This window comes from Salmo salar, chromosome ssa26 (genome assembly GCF_905237065.1).
Source record: "Salmo salar chromosome ssa26, Ssal_v3.1, whole genome shotgun sequence".
In the NCBI taxonomy this organism is placed as follows: Eukaryota; Metazoa; Chordata; class Actinopteri; order Salmoniformes; family Salmonidae; genus Salmo; species Salmo salar.
The window spans coordinates 53,303,987-53,316,486 of record NC_059467.1 but is presented as its reverse complement, the minus strand read 5'-3'; the positions used below and the strand labels follow the sequence as shown (position 1 = coordinate 53,316,486).

Genomic DNA, 12,500 nt, shown 5'->3' with positions numbered 1-12,500 from the left:
CCTCTCTCCTGTCTCCCTCTATGTTACCTGATGGTGGTAACCTCTCTCCTGTCCCCCTCTATGTTACCTGATGGTGGTAATCTCTCTCCTGTCTCCCTCTATGTTACCTGATGGTGGTAACCTCTCTCCTGTCTCCCTCTATGTTACCTGATGGTGATAACCTCTCTCCTGTCTCCCTCTATGTTACCTGATGGTGGTAACCTCTCTCCTGTCCCCCTCTATGTTACCTGATGGTGGTAATCTCTCTCCTGTCCCCCTCTATGTTACCTGATGGTGGTAACCTCTCTCCTGTCTCCCTCTATGTTACCTGATGGTGGTAACCTCTCTCCTGTCCCCCTCTATGTTACCTGATGGTGGTAACCTCTCTCCTGTCCCCCTCTATGTTACCTGATGGTGGTAACCTCTCTCCTGTCCCCCTCTATGTTACCTGATGGTGGTAACCTCTCTCCTGTCTCCCTCTATGTTACCTGATGGTGGTAACCTCTCTCCTGTCCCCCTCTATGTTACCTGATGGTGGAAACCTCTCTCCTCTCTCCCTCTATGTTACCTGATGGTGGTAACCTCTCTCCTGTCTCCCTCTATGTTGTTACCTGATGGTGGTAACCTCTCTCCTGTCTCCCTCTATGTTACCTGATGGTGGTAACCTCTCTCCTGTCCCCCTCTATGTTACCTGATGGTGGTAACCTCTCTCCTGTCCCCCTCTATGTTACCTGATGGTGGTAACCTCTCTCCTCTCTCCCTCTATGTTACCTGATGGTGGTAACCTCTCTCCTGTCCCCCTCTATGTTACCTGATGGTGGTAACCTCTCTCCTGTCTCCCTCTATGTTACCTGATGGTGGTAACCTCTCTCCTCTCTCCCTCTATGTTACCTGATGGTGGTAACCTCTCTCCTCTCTCCCTCTATGTTACCTGATGGTGGTAACCTCTCTCCTGGCCCCCTCTATGTTACCTGATGGTGGTAACCTCTCTCCTGTCCCCCTCTATGTTACCTGATGGTGGTAACCTCTCTCCTGTCTCCCTCTATGTTACCTGATGGTGGTAACCTCTCTCCTGTCTCCCTCTATGTTACCTGATGGTGGTAACCTCTCTCCTGTCTCCCTCTATGTTACCTGATGGTGGTAACCTCTCCTCTGGCCCCCTCTATGTTACCTGATGGTGGTAACCTCTCTCCTGTCCCCCTCTATGTTACCTGATGGTGGTAACCTCTCTCCTGTCTCCCTCTATGTTGTTACCTGATGGTGGTAACCTCTCTCCTGGCCCCCTCTATGTTACCTGATGGTGGTAACCTCTCTCCTGTCCCCCTCTATGTTACCTGATGGTGGTAACCTCTCTCCTGTCCCCCTCTATGTTACCTGATGGTGATGACCTCTCCCCTGGCCCCCTCTATGTTCCAGGAACAGTTCATTCCGGGGGGGTAGTTGAGGGGCCATGATGGGCTGTAGATTACGCCCCTCCTCTCTGTATGGAGCTCAACCTTCCCACTGCATGCCGCTATGGAGAGGGGGGAGGGGGGGAGGGGGGAGGGGGGGAGGGGGGAGAGAGAAAGAGAGAGACTAAAATCAGACACACTTGTATTAACTGAGAGTGGTATGTGGTTCACAAAAAATACATCCCGAGATACAAAACCATAGTTAGTTATTGTCTGAGACGACCCTGGTGCATCAAAACCATGTCTCACTTCCTCACAGGAACACAGCGGGTAACAACATCCTGTTTCTAATGTGCCTGGTGTCTCTCAGCAGCAGCTTCTCTTCCTGGGGTTTATTATGGATCCCCATTAGTTCCTGCCAAAGTAGCAGCTACTCTTCCTGGGGTTTATTATGGATCCCCATTAGTTCCTGCCAAAGCAGCAGCTACTCTTCCTGGGGTTTATTATGGATCCCCATTAGTTCCTGTCAAGGCAGCAGCTACTCTTCCTGGGGTGTATTATGGATCCCCATTAGTTCCTGCCAAGGCAGCAGCTACTCTTCCTGGGGTTTATTATGGATCCCCATTAGTTCCTGCCAAGGCAGCAGCTACTCTTCCTGGGGTTTATTATGGATCCCCATTAGTTCCTGTCTAGACAGCAGCTACTCTTCCTGGGGTGTATTATGGATCCCCATTAGTTTCTGTCATGGCAGCAGCTACTCTTCCTGGGGTTTATTATGGATCCCCATTAGTTCCTGACAAGGCAGCAGCTACTCTTCCTGGGGTTTATTATGGATCCCCATTAGTTCCTGCCAAGGCAGCAGCTACTCTTCCTGGGGTTTATTATGGATCCCCATTAGTTCCTGCCAAGGCAGCAGCTACTCTTCCTGGGGGTTATTATGGATCCCCATTAGTTCCTGTCAAGGCAGCAGCTACTCTTCCTGGGGTTTATTATGGATCCCCATTAGTTCCTGCCAAGGCAGCAGCTACTCTTCCTGGGGTTTATTATGGATCCCCATTACTTCCTGTCAAGGAAGCAGCTACTCTTCCTGGGGTTTATTATGGATCCCCATTAGTTCCTGTCAAGGAAGCAGCTACTCTTCCTGGGGTTTATTATGGATCCCCATTAGTTCCTGTCAAGGAAGCAGCTACTCTTCCTGGGGGTTTATTATCGATCCCCATTAGTTCTTGGGGTTTATTATGGATCCCCGTTAGTTCCTGCCAAGGCAGCAGCTACTCTTCCTGGGGTTTATTATGGATCCTCATTAGTTCCTGTCTAGGCAGCAGCTACTCTTCCTGGGGTTTATTATGGATCCCCATTAGTTCCTGCCAAGGCCGCAGCTACTCTTCCTGGGGTTTATTATGGATCCCCATTAGTTCCTACCAGGGCAGCAGCTACTCTTCCTGGGGTTTATTATGGATCCCCATTAGTTCCTGCCAAGGCAGCAGCTACTCTTCCTGGGGTTTATTATGGATGCCCATTAGTTCCTGTCAAGGCAGCAGCTACTCTTCCTGGGGTTTATTATGGATCCCCATTAGTTCCTGTCAAGGCAGCAGCTACTCTTCCTGGGGTTTATTATGGATCCCCATTAGTTCCTGTCAAGGCAGCAGCTACTCTTCCTGGGGTTTATTATGGATCCCCATTAGTTCCTGCCAAGGCAGCAGCTACTCTTCCTGGGGTTTATTATGGATGCCCATTAGTTCCTGTCAAGGCAGCAGCTACTCTTCCTGGGGTTTATTATGGATCCCCATTAGTTCCTGTCAAGGCAGCAGCTACTCTTCCTGGGGTTTATTATGGATCCCCATTAGTTCCTGTCAAGGCAGCAGCTACTCTTCCTGGGGTTTATAATGGATCCCCATTAGTTCCTGTCAAGGCAGCAGCTACTCTTCCTGGGGTTTATTATGGATCCCCATTAGTTCCTGTCAAGGCAGCAGCTACTCTTCCTGGGGTTTATTATGGATCCCCATTAGTTCCTGTCAAGGCAGCAGCTACTCTTCCTGGGGTGTATTATGGATCCCCATTAGTTCCTGTCAAGGCAGCAGCTACTCTTCCTGGGGTTTATTATGGATCCCCAGTAGTTCCTGTCAAGGCAGCAGCTACTCTTCCCGGGGTTTATTATGGATCCCATTAGTTCCTGCCAAGGCAGCAGCTACTCTTCATGGGGTTTATTATGGATCCCCATTAGTTCCTGCCAAGGCAGCAGCTACTCTTCCTGGGGTTTATTATGGATCCCCATTAGTTCCTGTCAAGGCAGCAGCTACTCTTCCTGGGGGTTTATTATGGATCCCCATTAGTTCCTGCCAAGGCAGCAGCTACTCTTCCTGGGGTTTATTATGGATCCCCATTAGTTCCTGTCAAGGCAGCAGCTACTCTTCCTGGGGTTTATTATGGATCCCCATTAGTTCCTGTCAAGGCAGCAGCTACTCTTCCTGGGGTGTATTATGGATCCCCATTAGTTCCTGTCAAGGCAGCAGCTACTCTTCCTGGGGTTTATTATGGATCCCCATTAGTTCCTGTCAAGGCAGCAGCTACTCTTCCCGGGGTTTATTATGGATCCCCATTAGTTCCTGCCAAGGCAGCAGCTACTCTTCATGGGGTTTATTATGGATCCCCATTAGTTCCTGCCAAGGCAGCAGCTACTCTTCCTGGGGTTTATTATGGATCCCCATTAGTTCCTGTCAAGGCAGCAGCTACTCTTCCTGGGGGTTTATTATGGATCCCCATTAGTTCCTGTCAAGGCAGCAGCTACTCTTCCTGGGGTTTATTATGGATCCCCATTAGTTCCTGTCAAGGCAGCAGCTACTCTTCCTGGGGTTTATTATGGATCCCCATTAGTTCCTGCCAAAGCAGCAGCTACTCTTCCTGGGGTTTATTATGGATCCCCATTAGTTCCTGTCAAGGCAGCAGCTACTCTTCCTGGGGTTTATTATGGATCCCCATTAGTTCCTGCCAAGGCAGCAGCTACTCTTGCTGGGGTTTATTATGGATCCCCATTAGTTCCTGTCAAGGCAGCAGCTACTCTTCCTGGGGTTTATTATGGATCCCCATTAGTTCCTGCCAAGGCAGCAGCTACTCTTCCTGGGGGTTTATTATGGATCCCCATTAGTTCCTGCCAAAGCAGCAGCTACTCTTCCTGGGGTTTATTATGGATCCCCATTAGTTCCTGCCAAAGCAGCAGCTACTCTTCCTGGGGTTTATTATGGATCCCCATTAGTTCCTGCCAAGGCAGCAGCTACTCTTCTTGGGGTTTATTATGGATCCCCATTAGTTCCTGTCAAGGCAGCAGCTACTCTTCCTGGGGTTTATTATGGATCCCCATTAGTTCCTGCCAAGGCAGCAGCTACTCTTCTTGGGGTTTATTATGGATCCCCATTAGTTCCTGTCTAGACAGCAGCTACTCTTCCTGGGGTCCAAACACACCAAAGCATCCACATTACATATAAAACAACAGATAAAACAGTGAACTATGTTTGTACTGAACTAAACTAAAGTTAAATTATTACATCATATAACATCCCTACACCACCACATGTCCACGACACAACATGATGTCCTGTGGTGGCTCAGTTGGTAGAGCATGGTGTTTGCAACGCCAGGGTGGTGGGTTTGATTCCCGCGGGGGACCAGTACGGAGAAGAAAACATTTATGAAATGTATGCATTCACTACTGTGAGTCGCTCTGGATAAGAGTGTCTGCTAAATGACTAAAATGTAAATGTACAATTTTTTCCAGACCCTTTGCTATTGATACTCGACACTGAGCTCATGTGCATCCTGTTTCCATTGATCATCTTTGAGATGTTTCTACAACTTGATTGGAGTCCACCTTGTGTTAAATTCAATTGATTGGACATCATTTGGAAAGGCACACACCTGTCTATATAAGGTCCCACAGTTGACAGCGCATGTCAGAGCAAAAAAACAAGCCATGAGGTTGAAGGAATTGTCCGTAGAGCTCCGAGACAGGATTGTGTCGAGGCACAGATCTGGGGAAGGGTACCAAAACATTTCTGCTGCATTGAAGGTCCACAAGAACACAGGGGCTTCCATCATTCTTAAATGGAAGAAGTTTGGAACCACCAAGACTCTTCCTAGAGCTGGCCGCCCGGCCAAACTGAGCAATCGGGGGTGAAGGGCCTTGGTCAGGGAGGTGACCAAGAACCCGATGGTCACTCTGACAGAGCTCCAGAGTTCCTCTGTGGAGATAGGAGAAACTTCCAGAAGGACAACCATCTCTGCAGCACTCCACCCATCAGGCCTTTATGGTAGAGTGGCCAGACGGAAACCACTCCTCAGTAAAAAGCACATGACAGCCCGCTTGGAGTTTACCAAAAGGCACCTAAAGGACATTCAGATCATGATAAACAGGATTCTCTGGCTTGATGAAACCAAGATTGAACTCTCTGGCCTGAATGCCAAGCGTCACGTCTAGAGGAAACCTGGCACCATCCCTACGGTGAAGCATGGTGGTGGCAGGTCATGCTGTGGGGATGTTTTTCAGCAGCAGGGACTGGGAGACTAGTCAGGATCGAGGAAAAGATGAACAGAGAGATCTTTGATTAAAACCTTCTCCAGAGCTCTCAGGATCTCAGACTGGGGTGAAGATTCACCTTCCAACAGGACAACGACCCTAAGCACACAGCCAAGACAACACAGGAGTGGCTTCGGGACAAGTCTCTGAACGTCCTTGAGTGGCCCAGCCAGAGCCCGGACTTGAATCCGATCGAACATCTCTGGAGAGACCTGAAAATAGCTGTGCAGCAAAGAATGGGAGAAACACCCAAAACACAGGTGTGCCAAGCTTGTAGTGTCATACCCAAGAAGACTTGAGGCTGTAATCCCCGCCAAATGTTCTTAAACAAAGTACTGAGTAAATGGTCTGAATACTTATAAGTAAATGTGATATTTCAGTTTTTTATTTTTTTTGCTTTGTCATTATGGGGTATTGTGTGTAAAGTAATGAGAGAAAAAAACAATTTGATCAGTTATAGAATAAGGCTGTAATGTAACAAAATGTGGGAAAAGTCAAGGATACTTTCTGAAGGCCCTGTGTGTATGAAGAGACTCTTATCAGGACCTGGACTGCGTTCCCCACAAGCCCCTGCTTCAAAGCCACAGGAAAGGAAGAGAGGAAGGGCCCAGTGACCTCACACCACCTTAGCTTTAATACACTCCTCTCAACCTCTCTTCCTCTCTCTCTTCCTCTCTCTCTTCCCCTCTCTCTCTCCCTCTCTTCCTCTCTCTTCCTCTCCCTCTTCCTCTCCCTTTCTCTCTCTCTCCCTCTCTCTCTTCCTCTCTCTCAACCTCTCTTCCTCTCTCTCTTCCTCTCTCTCTCTCTTCCTCTCTCCCTTCCTCTCTCTCTCTCTCTCTCTCTCTCTCTCTCTCTTCCTCTCTCTCTCTCTTCTCTCTCTCTCTCTCTTCCTCCTGCTCTCTCTCTTCCTCTCTCTTCCTCTCTCTCTCTCTCTCTCTTTCTATTTTCACTTCTTCAATCTGCAGTGCACCAGGAGGTGAAAATATCCATCTCATTAAATGTCTCTCACCCTGGAGGAGAAAGACACACACACACACACACACACGCACACACATTTTTTTCCCCCGTACTGGTCCCCCGTGGGAATCGAACACACACCATGCTCTACCAACACAAAACCTTGAGACTGACCTGAACTGGTCTCAGCTCGTAAGGACTAAATTACACACTATTCCCTACACAAGGCTCTGGTCTAAAGTAGTGCACTATATAGGGAATAGGGTGCTGCTTGGCATGCACACTAAATACTCTGCAGGCTGATTAAATATAGAGGTGTACACACGGCTAGAGCCTCGGTCATGGAGAAGGGGAATGGGACAGAATTGACAGGGAAGATATGGTTCATCACGCTGAGAAATCACTAGAAAGACAAGCTTCACAGCAACCATGATGGAAGAGCTTCACAGCAACCGTGAAGGAAGAGCTTCACAGCAACCATGATTAGTGTGGTGTTAGTGTTAGTTAGCCAGCTACATAGTTGTCTGTGCTGTCTCTGTATCTAAGATAATTGTGTAGTTTGAGTTTGAGTATTATCGAGGTGTGCTAGCCAGCCGCGACGCGGCGCCAGACTTACTCAACACACCTAGTCATCATTAACCCACTGCCAGCTAGCCATCCGTTACCGACTAGCAGCGCTGTAGTTACTAATACTTCACAACGGAACGATTTGACTAGTGCAGTGTTACCTAGCTAGCTACCTAGTTGTCTTTGTCATAGCTTGATAATTGTTAATTGATAATTGTTAGCTAGCCAGCCATCGAGGTTAGCTAGCCAGCTATTTCCGTCCCCCGCGACGCCATTTTTCCTAACCTAGCCAACTATTACCGACGAGCAGCATTGTTGAAACTAAATACACTACAAGGAACGTCTTGATTAGTGTTATGTTAGCTAGCTAGCTACAAAGTTGCTTTGTATCATGACAAGGTGTAGTACTGAAACTACCGAGGTTACCTAGCCAGCTACACGTTCAAAGTCAACAACGCAGCCACTGCTAGCTAGCCTACTCCACCAGCCAGCAGTACTGTATCATTTTAGTCAATAACATTTTTGCAACGTAAGCTTAACTTCCTGAACATTCGAGACGTGTAGTCCACTTGTCACTCCAATCTCATTTGCATTAGCGTAGCCTCTTCTGTAGCTTGTCTACTATGTGTCTGCCTATCCCTGTTCTCTCTCCTCTGCACAGGCCATACAAACGCTCCACACCGCGTGGCCGCTGCCACTCTAACCTGGTGGTCCCAGCGCGCACGACCCACGTGGAGTTCCAGGTCTCCGGCAGCCTCTGGAACTGCCGGTCTGCGGCCAACAAGGCTGAGTTCATCTCAGCCTATGCTACCCTCCAGTCCCTAGACTTCCTGGCGCTGACGGAAACATGGATCACCACAGATAACACTGCTACTCCTACTGCTCTCTCCTCGTCTGACTACGTGTTCTCGCATACCCCTAGAGCATCGAGCCAGCGGGGTGGTGGCACTGGAATCCTCATCTCTCCCAAGTGGACATTCTCTCTTTCTCCCCTGACCCATCTGTCTATCTCCTCATTTGAATTCCATGCTGTCACAGTTACCAGCCCTTTCAAGCTTAACATCCTTATCATTTATCGCCCTCCAGGTTCTCTTGGAGAGTTCATCAATGAGCTTGACGCCTTGATAAGTTCCTTTCCTGAGGATGGCTCACCTCTCACAGTTCTGGGTGACTTTAACCTCCCCACGTCTACCTTCGACTCATTCCTCTCTGCCTCCTTCTTTCCACTCCTCTCCTCTTTCGACCTCACCCTCTCACCTTCCCCCCCTACTCACAAGGCAGGCAATACGCTTGACCTCATCTTTACTAGATGCTGTTCTTCCACTAATCTCATTGCAACTCCCCTCCAAGTCTCCGACCACTACCTTGTATCCTTTTCCCTCTCGCTCTCATCCAACACTTCTCACTCTCCCCCTACTCGGATGGTATTGCGCCGTCCCAACCTTCGCTCTCTCTCTCCCGCTACTCTCTCCTCTTCCATCCTATCATCTCTTCCCTCTGCTCAAACCTTCTCCAACCTATCTCCTGATTCTGCCTCCTCAACCCTCCTCTCCTCCCCTCTCTGCATCCTTTGATTTCCTCTGTCCCCTATCCTCCAGGCCGGCTCGGTCCTCCCCTCCTGCTCCGTGGCTCGACGACTCACTGCGAGCTCACAGAACAGGGCTCCGGGCAGCCGAGCGGAAATGGAGGAAAACTCGCCTCCCCTGCGGACCTGGCATCCTTTCACTCCCTCCTCTCTACATTTTCCTCTTCTGTCTCTGCTGCTAAAGCCACTTTCTACCACTCTAAACTCCAAGCATCTGCCTCTAACCCTAGGAAGCTCTTTGCTACCTTCTCCTCCCTCCTGAATCCTCCTCCCCCTCCCCCCTCCTCCCTCTCTGCGGATGACTTCGTCAACCATTTTGAAAAGAAGGTTGACGACATCCGATCCTCGTTGCTAAGTCAAACGACACTGCTGGTCCTGCTCACACTGCCCTACCCTGTGCTTTGACCTCTTTCTCCCCTCTCTCTCCAGATGAAATCTCGCGTCTTGTGACGGCCGGCCGCCCAACAACCTGCCCACTTGACCCTATCCCCTCCTCTCTTCTCCAGACCATTTCCGGAGACCTTCTCCCCTACCTCACCTCGCTCATCAACGCATCCTTGACCGCTGGCTACGTCCCTTCCGTCTTCAAGAGAGCGAGAGTTGCACCCCTTCTGAAAAAAACCTACACTCGATCCCTCCGATGTCAACAACTACAGGCCAGTATCCCTTCTTTCCTTTCTCTCCAAAACTCTTGAACGCGCCGTCCTTGGCCAGCTCTCTTGCTATCTCTCTCAGAATGACCTTCTTGATCCTAATCAGTCAGGTTTCAAGACTGGGCATTCAACTGAGACTGCTCTTCTCTGTGTCACGGAGGCTCTCCGCACTGCTAAAGCTAACTCTCTCTCCTCTGCTCTCATCCTTCTAGACCTATCTGCTGCCTTTGATACCGTGAACCATCAGATCCTCCTCTCCACCCTCTCCGAGCTGGGCATCTCCCGCACCGCGCACGCTTGGATTGCGTCCTACCTGACAGGTCGCTCCTACCAGGTGGCGTGGCGAGAATCTGTCTCCGCACCACGTGCTCTCACCACTGGTGTCCCCCAGGGCTCTGTTCTTGGCCCACTCCTATTCTCGCTATACACCAAGTCACTTGGCTCTGTCATATCCTCACATGGTCTCTCATATCATTGCTATGCAGATGACACACAATTAATCTTCTCCTTTCCCCCTTCTGACAACCAGGTGGCGAATCGCATCTCTGCATGTCTGGCAGACATATCAGTGTGGATGACGGATCACCACCTCAAGCTGAACCTCGGCAAGACGGAGCTACTCTTCCTCCCGGGGAAGGACTGCCCGCTCCATGATCTCGCCATCACGGTTGACAACTCCCTTGTGTCCTCCTCCCAGAGTGCTAAGAGCCTTGGCGTGACCCTGGACAACACCCTGTCGTTCTCCACCAACATCAAGGCGGTGACCCGATCCTGTAGGTTCATGCTCTACAACATTCGCAGAGTACGACCCTGCCTCACACAGGAAGCGGCGCAGGTCCTAATCCAGGCACTTGTCATCTCCCGTCTGGATTACTGCAACTCGCTGTTGGCTGGGCTCCCTGCCTGTGCCATTAAACCCCTACAACTCATCCAGAACGCCGCAGCCCGTCTGGTGTTCAACCTTCCCAAGTTCTCTCACGTCACCCCGCTCCTCCGCTCTCTCCACTGGCTTCCAGTTGAAGCTCGCATCCGCTACAAGACCATGGTGCTTGCCTACGGAGCTGTGAGGGGAACGGCACCTCCCTACCTTCAGGCTCTGATCAGGCCCTACACCCAAACAAGGGCACTGCGTTCATCCACCTCTGGCCTGCTCGCCTCCCTACCTCTGAGGAAGCACAGTTCCCGCTCAGCCCAGTCAAAACTGTTCGCTGCTCTGGCACCCCAATGGTGGAACAAGCTCCCTCACGACGCCAGGACAGCGGAGTCAATCACCACCTTCCGGAGACACCTGAAACCCCACCTCTTCAAGGAATACCTGGGATAGGATAAGGTAATCCTTCTACCCCCCCCCTTAAAAGATTTAGATGCACTATTGTAAAGTGGTTGTTCCACTGGATATTATAGGTGAATGCACCAATTTGTAAGTCGCTCTGGATAAGAGCGTCTGCTAAATGACTAAAATGTAAATGTAAATGTAAGGAAGAGCTTCACAGCAACCCCATCACATGGTGACGTAGTAACCACTACAGGACGCATGGTGACGTAGTAACGCATGGTGACGTAGTAACCACTACAGGACACATGGTGACGTAGTAAACACTACAGGACGCATGGTGACGTAGTAACCACTACAGGACGCATGGTGACGTAGTAACGCATGGTGATGTAGTAACCACTACAGGACACATGGTGACGTAGTAAACACTACAGGACGCATGGTGACGTAGTAACCACTACAGGACGCATGGTGACGTAGTAACCACTACAGGACACATGGTGACGTAGTAACCACTACAGGACACATGGTGACGTAGTAAACACTACAGGACACATGGTGACGTAGTAACCACTACAGGACACATGGTGACGTAGTAAACACTACAGGACGCATGGTGACGTAGTAACCACTACAGGACACATGGTGACGTAGTAACACATGGTGACGTAGTAACCACTACAGGACACATGGTGACGTAGTAACCACTACAGGACACATGGTGACGTAGTAACCACTACAGGACACATGGTGACGTAGTAACCACTACAGGACACATGGTGACGTAGTAACCACTACAGGACACATGGTGACGTAGTAACCACTACAGGACGCATGGTGACGTAGTAACGCATGGTGACGTAGTAACCACTACAGGACACATGGTGACGTAGTAACCACTACAGGACACATGGTGACGTAGTAAACACTACAGGACACATGGTGACGTAGTAAACACTACAGGACACATGGTGACGTAGTAACCACTACAGGACACATGGTGACGTAGTAACCACTACAGGACACATGGTGACGTAGTAAACACTACAGGACGCATGGTGACGTAGTAACCACTACAGGACACATGGTGACGTAGTAAACACTACAGGACGCATGGTGACGTAGTAAACACTACAGGACGCATGGTGACGTAGTAACCACTACAGGACGCATGGTGACGTAGTAACCACTACAGGACGCATGGTGACGTAGTAACGCATGGTGATGTAGTAACCACTACAGGACGCATGGTGACGTAGTAACGCATGGTGACGTAGTAACCACTACAGGACGCATGGTGACGTAGTAACCACTACAGGACACATGGTGACGTAGTAAACACTACAGGACACATGGTGACGTAGTAAACACTACAGGACGCATGGTGACGTAGTAACCACTACAGGACACATGGTGACGTAGTAACCACTACAGGACACATGGTGACGTAGTAACCACTACAGGACACATGGTGATGTAGTAACCACTACAGGACACATGGTGACGTAGTAACGCATGGTGA

General features: G+C 49.8%; 1 protein-coding gene across 2 annotated transcripts in view; it reads right to left on the bottom strand.

The window, feature by feature from the left end:
• Positions 1-12,500, bottom strand: part of lrp3 (low density lipoprotein receptor-related protein 3) — a 71,997-nt gene that overhangs the window by 50,481 nt on the left and 9,016 nt on the right. For both annotated transcript variants that reach the window (XM_045708709.1, XM_045708710.1), the window contains exon 3: positions 1,354-1,492. In XM_045708709.1, coding sequence (XP_045564665.1) covers positions 1,354-1,492 — 139 coding nt within the window. The remainder of the gene's footprint in view (positions 1-1,353; positions 1,493-12,500) is intronic.